A 13,094-nucleotide genomic window follows, 5' to 3' on the forward strand; every position below is an offset into this window, starting at 1 on the left:
ACTCCAGCCCAGTTGGTGGCGGTAATGCAATTTACTGCCAAAAGACAAACAAACAGAAGAAGAAGAAGACTTTTTGCGCATGGGCAAACGGATCGAGCAGCTCATTTCCAATCAAGATGGCGGACCGAGCGGCTGTGCAAAATGTGCGATTGAACAAATATGGAGTCTCAAATATTCGTATTTTCTAAAGCCCACGAAACGGAAGTTGAGTTTGGAGCGATGGAGTTTTATCTGAAGTGATTATTGAAGACGTGATAGAAGATGGACGACTACTGCTCTGCTAAGATGGCGACGTCATGTCAAAGAGAAAGTGAAAGAGAATCAGCGCCACCAACTTCCAGCAAATTGCCAACGGAGATGAAGATAGAAACCGAGAATGAAGGTGAGTGAGATGAAGTTTCGTCATTTGAAAGTTGTTTCATTCCCTGAGAAGAGCGTCGATGTGAAATTAGCCGACCTTGTTGAAGAATGTAAAGAAAGAGCCGCCATGATTGTCAGCTTGAAGAAGGCAGTGGAGTTCACATCAGAGGAGATGAAAGAATGCAAAAGTCAAATAAAAAAACAGAATATGTTAAGAAAATATTGTTTTGAAAGAAGAGATGTTGGGGAAGAGTAAGAGATGTGCAGTGTGTGAAGAGAAGACTGGACTGATTGATTGATACTTTTATTAGTAGATTGCACAGTACAGTACATATTCCGTACAATTGACCACTAAATGGTAACACCCCAATAAGTTTTTCAACTTGTTTAAGTTGGGGTCCACGTTAATCAATTCATGGTACAAATATATACTATCAGCATAATACAGTCATCACACAAGTTAATCATCATAGTATATACATTGAATTATTTACATTATTTACAATCTGGGGGGTGGGATGAGGAGCTTTGGTTGATATCAGTACTTCAGTCATCAACAATTGCATCAACAGAGAAATGTGGACATTGAAACAGTGTAGGTCTTATTTAGTAGGATATGTACAGCCAGCAGAGAACATAGTGAGTTCACATAGCATAAGAACAAGTATATACATTAGAAGTACATTTGAGTTGTTTATAATCCGGGGAGATGGGATGTGAATGGAGGAGGGTATTAGTAAAGTCTTAAGGTTGCCTGGAGGTGTTGTTTTAGAGCGCTTTTGAAGGAATATAGAGATGCACTTACTTTTATACCTGTTGGGAGTGCATTCCACATTGATGTGGCATAGAAAGAGAATGAGTTAAGACCTTTGTTAGATGGGAATCTGGGTTTAACGTGGTTTGTGGAGCTCCCCCTGGTGTTATGGTGGACATTTACGTTAAGGAAGTAGTTTGACATGTACTTCGGTATCAAGGAGGTGTAGCGGACTTTATAGACTAGGCTCAGTGCAAGTTGTTTTACTCTGTCCTCCACCCTGAGACAGCCCACTTTGGAGAAGTGGGTTGGAGTGAGGTGTGATCTGGGTTGGAGGTCTAAAAGTAACCGGACTAGCCTATTCTGTGATGTTTGGAGTCTAGATTTGAGGGTTTTGGAGGTGCTGGGGTACCAGGAGGTGCAAGCGTAATCGAAGAAGGGTTGAATGAGAGTTCCCGCTACTTCAACCTGCAGAGGACTGCAGCTCATAAACAACAAGAATCATTTCATTACTGTCATCTTTTCATTATTGGGAAGTTCTCCACAAGTGTCACAGCTCATAAAGTCAAAGAAATCTACCAAAGCTCATTTCAAGTAGCAGCATACTTGCCAACCGTGAGACTTCAGAATTAGGGAGATATTCAAAAGGCCCGCTAGTGTGTGTGTGTGTGTGTGTGTGTGTGTGTGTGTGTGTGTGTGTGTGTGTGTGTGTGTGTGTGTGTGTGTGTGTGTGTGTGTGTGTGTGTGTGTGTGTGTGTGTGTGTGTGTGTGTTTTTGTGTGAGTGTCCATCCAGCCATCCATTTCCTACCGCTTGTCCCTTTCGGGGTCGCTGTGGGTCGCTGGAGCATATCTCTGCTGCGTTTATGGTGGAAGGTAGCGTACACCCTGGACAAATTGCTACCTCATCGCAGGGCCAACACAGATAGACAGCCATAATTCATATATATAAAATACATATATATATATATATATATATATATATATATATATATATATATATATATATATATATATATATATATATATATGTATATATATATATATATATATATATATATATGTATATATATATATATATATATATATATATATATGTATATACATATATATATATATGTATATACATATATATATATATGTATATACATATATATATATATGTATTTATATATATATATATATATATATATATATATAATATGTATATATATATGTATTTATATATATATATATATATATAATATGTATATATATATATATATATACATATATATATATATATATAATATGTATATATATAATATGTATTTATATATATATATATAATATGTATATATATATATATATATATATATAATATGTATTTATATATATATATATATATATAATATAGTATGTATGTATGTATTGAAGTTGGTGGGGAAAGGATCAATCAACGATTATTTATATAGCCCTCAATCAAAAGTGTCTCAAAGGGCTGCACAAGCCACAACGACATCCTCGGTTCAGATCCCACATCAGGGCAAGGAAAACCTCAACCCAGTGGGATGACAATGAGAAACCTTGGAGATTCTTTTAGTGTCATAAATCAGATATATAAGATAATAACTTCAATAGAGAGGAAACACGTTTCCCATCATGAAAAGGTCGTTTTTCAAAATAGGGTCCCTTAAAGGGGAACATTATCACAATTTCAAAAGGGTTAAAAACAATAAAAATCAGTTCCCACTGGGTTCTTGTATTTTTTGAAGTTTTTTTCAAAATGTTACCGGTCTCGGAATATCCCTAAATAAAGCTTTAAAGTGCCTTATTTTCACTATTTGCGATGCCACTGGCCATTTCCCTGTGACGTCACACAGTGCTGCCAATGTAAACAAACAATGGGAATACCACAGCAAGATATAGTGACATTAGCTCGGATTCAAACTCGGATTTCAGCCACTTAAGCGATTCAACAGATTACGCATGTATTGAAACAGATGGTTGGAGTATGAAAGTATTGAAGAAGAAACTGAAGCTATTGAGCGAATAGCTATTGACGCTATTCATAGCCATAGCATGGCCGAACAGCTGCGTTAGCATCGCCGGTAAAATGTGCGGACCAAACGATCAGGACTTTCGCATCTTTTGACACTGGAGCAACTTAAATCCGTCGATTGGTAAGTGTTTTTTTCGCATTAAATGTGGGTGGAAGGAAACGTAATATAGTTGCAAATGCATCTACAGGTTATCCATACATCTCTGTGCCATGTCTGCTTTAGCACCGCCGGTAAATAGCATGTTAGCATCGATTAGCGTAGCATGTTAGCAGCGATTAGCTGGCAGTCAACATCAACAAAACTCACCTTTGTGATTTCGTTGACTATCGTTGCAAATGCATCTGCAGGTTATCCATACATCTCTGTGCCATGTCTGTCTTAGCATCGCCGGTCAAATGTGGAGACACTCTGGTACATTCAATGGGGGTCTGGCGGCAGACACTTTGGCATCTTCGGGCCAGTGGTGCAACTTGAATCCCTCCCTGTTAGTGTTGTTACACCCTCCGACAACACACCGTCGAGGCATGATGTCTCCAAGGTTCCAAAAAATAGTCAAAAAAACGGAAAATAACAGAGCTGAGACCCGGTGTTTGTAATGTGTTGAAAATGAAAATGGTGGGTGTGTTACCTCAGCGACGTCACATTCTGACGTCATCGCCTCCAGCACGATAAACAAAAAGACGTTCAATTCGCCAAAATTCACCCATTTAGAGTTCGGAAATCGGTTAAAAAAATAGACGGTCTCTTTTCTGCACCATCAAGGTATATATTGACGCTTACATAGGTCTGCTGATAATGTTCCCCTTTAAAGAAGTACTGTGAATACAATGAAGTTGTTAAAGAATGAATGAATGAACATTTAACATCACTCTTACTTTTATTGGAGACTCTCTGAGTTGTGTTGCTGCCTTCTGTTGTAATGAGCTCTACACAAACTTTGCAGCATACACTCACCTGTTGCACGTCTGCTGCCGCAAAACCAAACCGGGTCCAGCCCACGGATGAAACTTTTCCGTTTGGGAAAAAAATAAAAACTTTGCTCTCGTTTGTAGTAGCCATGTTGTTTCTCTATTGCTGGGCTGCTCATAGCGATGTAACGATTACCGATATTGATAGTGAACCACGATAAAGCAGGAAGTGAACTCGATCTGCAGAGGAAAGTGTATTTTGTCTGTTTATTTTTATTTTTCAAATATATTCTGATTAAAAGATTTCATCACAATAACCGTGATATGACATTGCATGACATGTGAACCAATGTTGTGACTGGACAAGACATCATTATTATAATCACAAGAGAGCAGAGTTAAGTAACACTTCACAACTTTATTATCTATTTATTATAATAAATATACCACCGTATTTTTCGGACTATAAGGCGCACCTTAATTCCTTTAATTTTCTCAAAAATCGATAGTGCGCCATATGAACCGGACGTCTAATGTACGGAATTATTCTGGTCGTGCTTGCGGACCCTGAAGCAATGGTGTAATGAGAAGTGTGACCAGTAGATGGCAGTCACAGATAACAGATACGTGTAGACTGCAATATGACGCTAGTAAACACTGAAAGCTGTCACATAAATCCTTAAATTTTTCTCAAAAATCGACAGTGCGCCTTATAAACCAGTACGACTGATGTACGGAATAATTCTGGTTGTTCTCGCCGACCCTGAAACTATGGTGTAATGATAAGTGTGACAAGTAGATGGCAGTCACACATACGAGATATGTGTAGACTGCAATATGACGCTGGTAAACACCGAAAGCTGTCACATAAATCCTTAAATTTTTCTCAAAAATCGACAGTGCGCCTTATAAACCAGTACGACTGATGTACGGAATAATTCTGGGTGTGCTCGCCGACCCTGAAGCTATGGTGTAATGATAAGTGTGACAAGTAGATGGCAGTCACACATACGAGATATGTGTAGACTGCAATATGACGCTGGTATACACCGAAAGCTGTCACATAAATCCTTAAATTTTTCTCAAAAATCGACAGTGCGCCTTATAAACCAGTGCGACTGATGTACGGAATAATTCTGGGTGTGCTCGCCGACCCTGAAGCTATGGTGTAATGATAAGTGTGACAAGTAGATGGCAGTCACACATAAGAGATACGTGTAGACTGCAATATGACGCTAGTAAACACCGAAAGCTGTCACATAAATTGTTAAATTTTTCTCAAAAATCGACAGTGCGCCTTATAAACCAGTACGACTGATGTACGGAATAATTCTGGTTGTGCTCGCCGACCCTAAAGCTATGGTGTAATGATAAGTGTGACAAGTAGATGGCAGTCACACATAAGAGATACCTGTAGACTGCAATATGACGCTAGTAAACACCAAAAGCTGTCACATATACTATGATATTGTACATGGTAATTGTTATATATTGTATATATGATAAAGACATAATATACTATAATATATCAGTATATATAATATACTGTACATTTTTATTATGTAAATATTACATATATATTGCTTTGTTCTATCCATCCTTACACTTTCCATCATTGTAACTGAGCTACTGTATGGAACAATTTCCCTTGTGGATCATTACAGTTTGTCAAAGTCTAAAATGTTATCTGTTCCATTAAGAATATAGAACATTGCACACGACACTTAAAAATCTTTCAAAATGGTTTAGTAGGACTTTGGTCGGCTATGAAGCCGCACCGCTTGATGGATTATCGGCGCATTACGGCTACCATAGTCAGAAGTATGAGTATTATTATGGTGTTTGTATCAGGTAAGACATATTATCCGGTATTTTGTTTCACAATGCCATGCAAAAGCAACTTTTTTTTATACTTCAGGGACCTGCTGATCTGTTTTTGGGATCTGCATAAGTCCTGAAAATGTGCACACGTCTGTTTCCACAACGTAGTCACTTAGCTTCTTCTTTTTCTCTACCTTCTTGTTATGGGACATTTATCCTCCGCTGTTACCATTTCTATTATAAAGTAGTGTAAAGTTCTTACTTATATCTGTCAGTAAACTCGCCATGAAAGCGCTAAAACATGCCGGTGTAGTGAGTTTACATTATTCACCCAAGGAACTTCAGTTATTTGAGAGTTCCAGTCGGACTGTTTAACATGGGTCAAGTTTACGGCGTTGTTGAGAAGATGCTGCGCCGTTATTGATTGAAGTAAAGGCTGATTGTCATTAAAATAGCTAGCGCCATCTTTTGACACTTCTTCCACTGCCGTCCTTGCACGCTACACCGCTACAACAAAGATGACGGTGAGGAGACGCTGTCTAAGCTGAGCCACGTGAATAAGACCGGACACAAAACGGCGCACCCTGAAGCGACTGTCAGAAAGCGACTTGAAGATGATGTGTAAAACATCATCTATGCAACATTTTGACCAAAAAAAACACCATCACAAGTTATGTAGACCACAAGGAAGTAGGGGTGTAACGGTACGTGTATTTGTATTGAACCGTTTCAGTACGGGGGTTCCGGTTCGGTGCGGATGTGTACCGAACGAGTTTCCACACGAACATATGAAGCTTAAGCCTTAACAAGCTGCTCCGTTCTGCCTCTGTCTCCTACACAGCACCCAGCATTGTCCCACCCACACAACCATCTGATTGGTTACATATGTAGCGGTAACAGCCAATCAGCAGTGCGTATTCAGAGCGTTAACAACCAATCAGCAGTGAGTATTCATGTAGTCAGCGCTTAAGCGTCGCGCAGACAGGTGTTTAGCAGGTGAGCAGCGGACTCTCCCCAAATTATAATAAACACCTCCCAGTCAATGTTCTAGATGACGTTCCAGAAACAAACTGGCTTGAGGTGAAGGCTAATTAACTTTTAGCGTAACGTTAGCTCATTTTGTGGTGTGTGTGTGTGTGTGTGTGTGTGTGTGTGTGTGTGTGTGTGTGTGTGTGTGTGTGTGTGTGTGTGTGTGTGTGTGTGTGTGTGTGTGTGTGCGCACGCGCGTGTGCGTGTGCGTGCTAGTGATATAATAATGTAAGTGCATCATTAAGCCTACATGAACTCCATTGTGTTCAGGGATGAATAGTCTCTCCTGTTGTTGTACTATTTTTTCAGCTATAGTTACATTAATCATTAGTAATGTATTGATTGATTTATTGAAACTTTTATTAGTAGATTGCACAGTAGTGAAGTGAATTATATTTATATAGCGCTTTTCTCTAGTGACTCAAAGTGCTTTACATAGTGAAACCCAATATCTAAGTTACATTTAAACCAGTGTGGGTGGCACTGGGAGCAGGTGGGTAAAGTGCCTTGCCCAAGGACACAACGGCAGTGACTAGGATGGCGGAAGCGGGAATCGAACCTGCAACCCTCAAGTTGCTGGCACGGCCACTCTACCAACCGAGCTATGTAAGTGCATCATTAAGCCTACATGAACTCCATTGTGTTCAGGGATGAATAGTCTTTCCTGTTGCTGTTGTACTATTTTTTCAGCTATAGTTACTTTAATCATTAGTAATGTATTGTTTGACCCTTTGAAACTTGTATTAGTAGATTGCACAGTACAGTACATATTCCGTACAATTGACCACTAAATGGTAACACCCGTATAAGTTTTTCAACATGTCTACGTTAATCAATTCATGGTATCTCTTATGTAGCAGCCTAGTTTTGAATGGCAGGGTCCCTGCTATCACATGTTGATAGAAATATAACATTTACATAATAAAAATCAACAACAGGCTTCCCAAATGCTGTAATAAATTAAGCACGATGAGTTGACTTGAAATTGTTTAATGTTGCACTTATTATACGTAGAAGAAAAGTGTTGTCATTTTATTTAATCCGAGGAACAAGTTGAGGCAGTTTAATGTTGGTTAACGTGGGCAGAATTATTATAGTGTTCCCAATATTAAAAGGATAAAGCCATTGTTTACAAATTGGGTAAATAAATAAACAAAAAATTAATATTTTGTTGTTTTCTTACTGTACTGAAAACTAACTGAACCGTGACCTCTAAACCGAAGTACGTACCGAACCGAAATTTTTGTGTACCGTTACACCCCTACAAGGAAGTCTTTTACATTTAGAATAAAAATCCTAATATGACCCCTTTTAATGCGGTTTATAATCCAGTACGCCTTATGTATGAAAATAGACCTGAATTGACTCGCTCATCAGCGGTGCGCCTTATAATCCGGTGCGCCCTATGGTCCGCAAAAGTAATAAATAAAGCTAGCACGTACCTTGTAGCTTCCCTAACACAAAAAGAGTTCTGAGCTACTTCATTTTTTTAAAAGACAAACATGAAATGTATAACAGCTTGGATGATTGCTTCAAATGTTCCAGTTCCACTCACACATTTAAAAAAAACACTTTAAGACCAATGTCTTGGAAAAATATATCACTCTTGAATCAACACAGTAGTTAATACTATGATTAATGTTAATTACAAACTAAATACTAGTGGTACTAGGTAAATACTAGGTGTTTACCTAGTACCACTAGATAAATCCACTATCTAGTACTTAGCTATACCGCCCCAATTAGTAATTGGGGCGGTATACCTTGGTTGGCAGAGTGGCCGTGCCAGCAACTTGAGGGTTCCAGGTTCGATATCCGCTTCCGCCATCCTAGTCACTGCCGTTGTGTCCTTGGGCAAGACACTTGACCCACCTGCTCCCAGTGCCACCCACACTGCTTTAAATGTAACTTAGATATTGGGTTTCACTATGTAAAGCGCTTTGAGTCACTAGAGAAAAAGCGCTATATAAATATAATTCACCTCACTTCACATCAAAGGTTTAACTAACACGTGTACAAGGATATTCCACATGTCTTTACTGTGTATATCAGGGGTCCCCAAACTACGGCCTACGGGCCAGGTCCGGCCCGCCAGCGTTCAAGATCTGGCCCGCGGGAAGTCCCATCCATCCATCCATCCATCCATTTTCTACAGCTTATTTTCTTTTGGGGTCGTGGGGGGTGCTGGCGCCTATCTCAGCTACAATCGGGCGGAAGGCGGGGTACACCCTGGACAAGTCGATACCTCATCGCAGGGCCGGGAAGTCCCAAGTTATTTTTGTATTTATTTTTTTTATCTGTCCTTTCTAATCCATTTTCTACCGCTCGTTGCTTGTTACTCTCAGAGTCTCCTAGCAGCTCAGGCAAATCACATTGTCTAAAAAGGCTTTTTTCAATCGATGACGTGATATCATATATATATATATATATATATATATATATATATATATATATATATATATATATATATATGTATATGTATATGTATATGTATATGTCTTGATTGGATTATCCAGAGAATAGTGCTCGATACCGTGGTAGAGCGCAATATGTAGGTGTGGGGAAAATCACAAGACTACTTCATCTCTACAGGACTGTTTCATCCATCCATCCATTTTCTACCGCTTATTCCCTTTCGGGGTCGCGGGGGGCGCTGGCGCCTATCTCAGCTACAATCGGGCTCATATATACATATATATATATATATATATATATATATATATAAACAGCCTTGCCCCCGGCCAAATTATTTTAACCCAATGCGGCCCTCGGGTCAAAACGTTTGGGGACCCCTGGTGTATATCATTGAAGAGTGTTTATGTTGTGTACAAGCTGTATTTATAATAATTTTGTGCAAAGGAAGTTTCATAATGGCTTCACGGTGGCAGAGGGGTTAGTGCGTCTGCCTCACAATACGAAGGTCCTGGAGTCCTGGGTTCAAATCCAGGCTCGGGATCTTTCTGTGTGGAGTTTGCATGTTCTCCCCGTGAATGCGTGGGTTCCCTCCGGGTACTCCGGCTTCCTCCCACCTCCAAAGACATGCACCTGGGGATAGGCCCCTCCCACTTCCAAAGACCTGCACCTGGGGATAGGTTGATTGGCAACACTAAATGGTCCCTAGTGTGTGAATGTTGTCTGTCTATCTGTGTTGGCCCTGCGATGAGGTGGCGACTTGTCCAGGGTGTACCCTGCCTTCCGCCCGATTGTAGCTGAGATAGGCGCCAGCGCCCCCCGCGAGCCCGAAAGGGAATAAGCGGTAGAAAATGGATGGATGGATGGAAGTTTCATAATTTTTGGAAGCTCATCTTGTATTTGACATTGTTTATAGGGCGAGGCGCAGTAAGTGTTCAGCTTCAGCCTAAACCCTTTCGCTCTGCAACATTTTCCATTTATGAATGTACAACTGTTTGTTTATGTAAAACTGTTTATTTTTGTTGACCACTGACCGAAGAAATAATAAGCTAAAACTAAATAAAATGTCACTATAGGAGTCTGAGGCAGACAACCGGCGAGACAACCAAGACAAAGAAATGAAAAGTGGAAGGATCAGACATGCTGGGCTGGATTGGCAACATCCACTATCTCCATGCCGTCCTCCACCTTGTAAACACTGCAGCGTGTGAGCGGCGACAGCAGTTTTATTTTGTCACGTTACATCCCAGGAGTGTGGCGACCGAATATGCAACAAAATAGATGCTTGATGCCTGAACTAAACTTTGTTTGTGTTCCTCAGAAGTCCAGCAACTGATTGGTCACCACGAAGATTTTCACTCTCAGCCGCGGGGGGTGAGTTCCACTTTGAAGCAGGAAATGTTGCTTTACCCACCGATGAAAGAGGAAGAGGAGGAAATTTGGATCACTCAGGAGGGTGAGTGTCCTTTAGGGCTGCAGGGAGGTGATCTCACCAAGTTGCCACTGACTATTGTCTCTGTGAAAACTGAAGATGATGAAGAGAAACCACAAGTAGACAACCTCTTAGCTCCACTATCAGATAGTGAGGCTGAAGACGAGGTTGAAGAACCTTTGAGCAACGATACAGACTGTGAAGGCGATATGAGGACTCACACTGGCAACAAACAGTCTGAATGCTCTAAAAAAAAGACAGGCAAAAAAAGTTTGGACTGCTCAGTTTGTGGTACAAGATGTGCTAAAAAGAGCCATTTAACTGAACACATGAGAACACACACAGGCGAAAAACCGTTCATGTGTTCAGTTTGTGGTAAAAGTTTCACCTACAGGGGGAATTTAACTCAACACATTAGAACACACAAAGGGGAAAAACCATTCAATTGTTCAGTTTGTAGTAAAAGCTTTTCTCTGAAGGCCCATTTGACTCAACACATGAGAACGCACACGGGGGAAAGACCATTCATTTGTTCAGTTTGTGGCAAACGCTGCACTAATAAGAGCCACGTGACGGAACACATGCGAACGCACACAGGTGAGAAACCATTTATTTGTTCAGTTTGTGGCAAAAGCTTTATACAAAAGAGCCACTTGACCGAACACATGAGAACGCACACAGGAGAAAAACCCTTTATTTGTTCAGTGTGTGGCAAAAGCTTTACTCGAAAGTGCAATTTGACTCAACACACGAGAACGCACACGGGAGAAAAACCGTTCAATTGCTCAGATTGCGGCAAAAGTTTTTCTCAAAACAGCACTTTGACTCAACACATGAAACTACACACAGGAGAAAAAATATGAATATGTACAGTTTGTGGTAAAATAGTATTTCCTTATGTAGACATGGTAAGACAAATGAAAACACAGCTTTTAAGTTTGTGGTAAAAGTATTGTTTTCAGACTACAAAAGGGATGTAACGATATCGTCACCAAAATGTTTATGATTATCATAATTGTGATATTGCTAAATGTGCTCAAAAGGTACTTTTAATCAAGGTATTTGTTTAATGAATACAACAAATCAACACACTGTTAGAAAAAAACACTATTTTGTGTGTTTTAATGGTTTTTTTATGCTTCACTGATACTGTTTGAGGGGCTTCACGGTGGCAGAAGGGTTAGTGCGTCTGCCTCACAATACGAAGGTCCTGCAGTCCTGGGTTCAAATCCAGGCTCGGGATCTTTCTGTGTGGAGTTTGCATGTTCTCCCCGTGAATGCGTGGGTTCCCTCCGGGTAGTCCGGCTTCCTCCCACTTCCAAAGACATGCACCTGGGGATAGGTTGATTGGCAACACTAAATTGGCCCTAGTGTGTGAATGTGAGTGTGAATGTTGTCTGTCTATCTGTGTTGGCCCTGCGATGAGGTGGCGACTTGTCCAGGGTGTACCCCGCCTTCCGCCCGTTGTAGCTGAGATAGGCGCCAGCGCCCCCCGCGACCCCGAAAGGGAATAAGCGGTAGAAAATGGATGGATGGATGATACTGTTTGAGATTTAGTATGTTATTTGTTTTAATGGCCAAGCTTTCACTGTTTGGTTAATTTTTATTTACCTTTCGCAGTGCCAATGCGAGCATATTTTAGAGGTTTCGTGGGGGGAAATTCCTGGAACTTCTGTGTAATCAGGGAATTTTCAGAAGCGGCAAACATGCTGGTTTAAAGGGGAACATTATCACAATTTCAAAAGGGTTAAAAACAATAAAAATCAGTTCCCCGTGGCCTGTTGTATTTTTTTAAGTGTTTTTCAAAATTTTACCGGTCCCCGAATATCCCTAAAAAAAGCTATAAAGTGCTTGATTTTCGCTATTTGCGATGCCACTATCCATTTCCCTGTGACGTCACACAGTGCTGCCAATGTAAACCAACAACGGCGAATACCACAGCAAGATATAGCGACATTAGCTCGGATTCAGACACGGATTTCAGCGACTTAAGCGATTTAACAGATTACGCATGTATTGAAACAGATGGTTGGAGTATGAAAGTATTGAAGAAGAAACTGAAGCTATTGAGCGAATAGCTATTGACGCTATTCATAGCCATAGCATGGCCGAATAGCTGCGTTAGCATCGCCGGTAAAATGTGCGGACCAAGCGATCAGGACTTTCGCATCTTTTGACACTGGAGCAACTTAAATCCGTCGACTGGTAAGTGTTTTTTTCGCATTAAATGTGGGTGGAAGGAAACGCAATATAGTTGCAAATGCATCTACAGGTTATCCATACATCTCTGTGCCATGTCTGCTTTAGCACTGCCGGTAAATAGCATGTTAGCGTCAAT

General features: G+C 40.3%; 2 protein-coding genes across 4 annotated transcripts in view; one reads left to right on the forward strand and one right to left on the reverse strand.

The window, feature by feature from the left end:
- The window catches only part of LOC133553184 (zinc finger protein OZF-like), an 839,429-nt gene that overhangs the window by 349,517 nt on the left and 476,818 nt on the right, over window positions 1-13,094 (reverse strand). The window lies entirely within an intron of this gene.
- Window positions 60-12,524, forward strand: LOC133555772 (gastrula zinc finger protein XlCGF7.1-like). Of its 3 annotated transcripts, none has more exons than XM_061905176.1 (2): window positions 60-382; window positions 10,646-12,524. In XM_061905176.1, exons 1-2 carry the CDS (start codon window positions 262-264, stop codon window positions 11,617-11,619), a joined length of 1,095 nt encoding a protein of 364 aa, XP_061761160.1. In that variant the 5' UTR covers window positions 60-261; the 3' UTR covers window positions 11,620-12,524. The 3 variants fall into 3 exon arrangements, with proteins under 3 accessions (XP_061761160.1, XP_061761240.1, XP_061761328.1); XM_061905256.1 differs by lacking the exon at window positions 60-382 and adding an exon at window positions 10,405-10,531 and having other exon boundaries at window positions 10,649-12,524; XM_061905344.1 differs by lacking the exon at window positions 60-382 and adding an exon at window positions 10,407-10,531.

This window comes from Nerophis ophidion, linkage group LG01, assembly GCF_033978795.1.
Source record: "Nerophis ophidion isolate RoL-2023_Sa linkage group LG01, RoL_Noph_v1.0, whole genome shotgun sequence".
Taxonomy (NCBI): domain Eukaryota; kingdom Metazoa; phylum Chordata; class Actinopteri; order Syngnathiformes; family Syngnathidae; genus Nerophis; species Nerophis ophidion.

What these genes read in the sequence shown, in the direction of transcription:
- LOC133555772 (XM_061905176.1), top strand. Translation starts at nt 262, where the DNA reads ATGGACGACTACTGCTCTGCTAAGATGGCGACGTCATGTCAAAGAGAA. An exon ending in GATAGAAACCGAGAATGAAG is followed by an intron (nt 383 to 10,645) that starts GTGAGTGAGATG and finishes TGTGTTCCTCAG; the next exon opens with AAGTCCAGCAACTGATTGGT.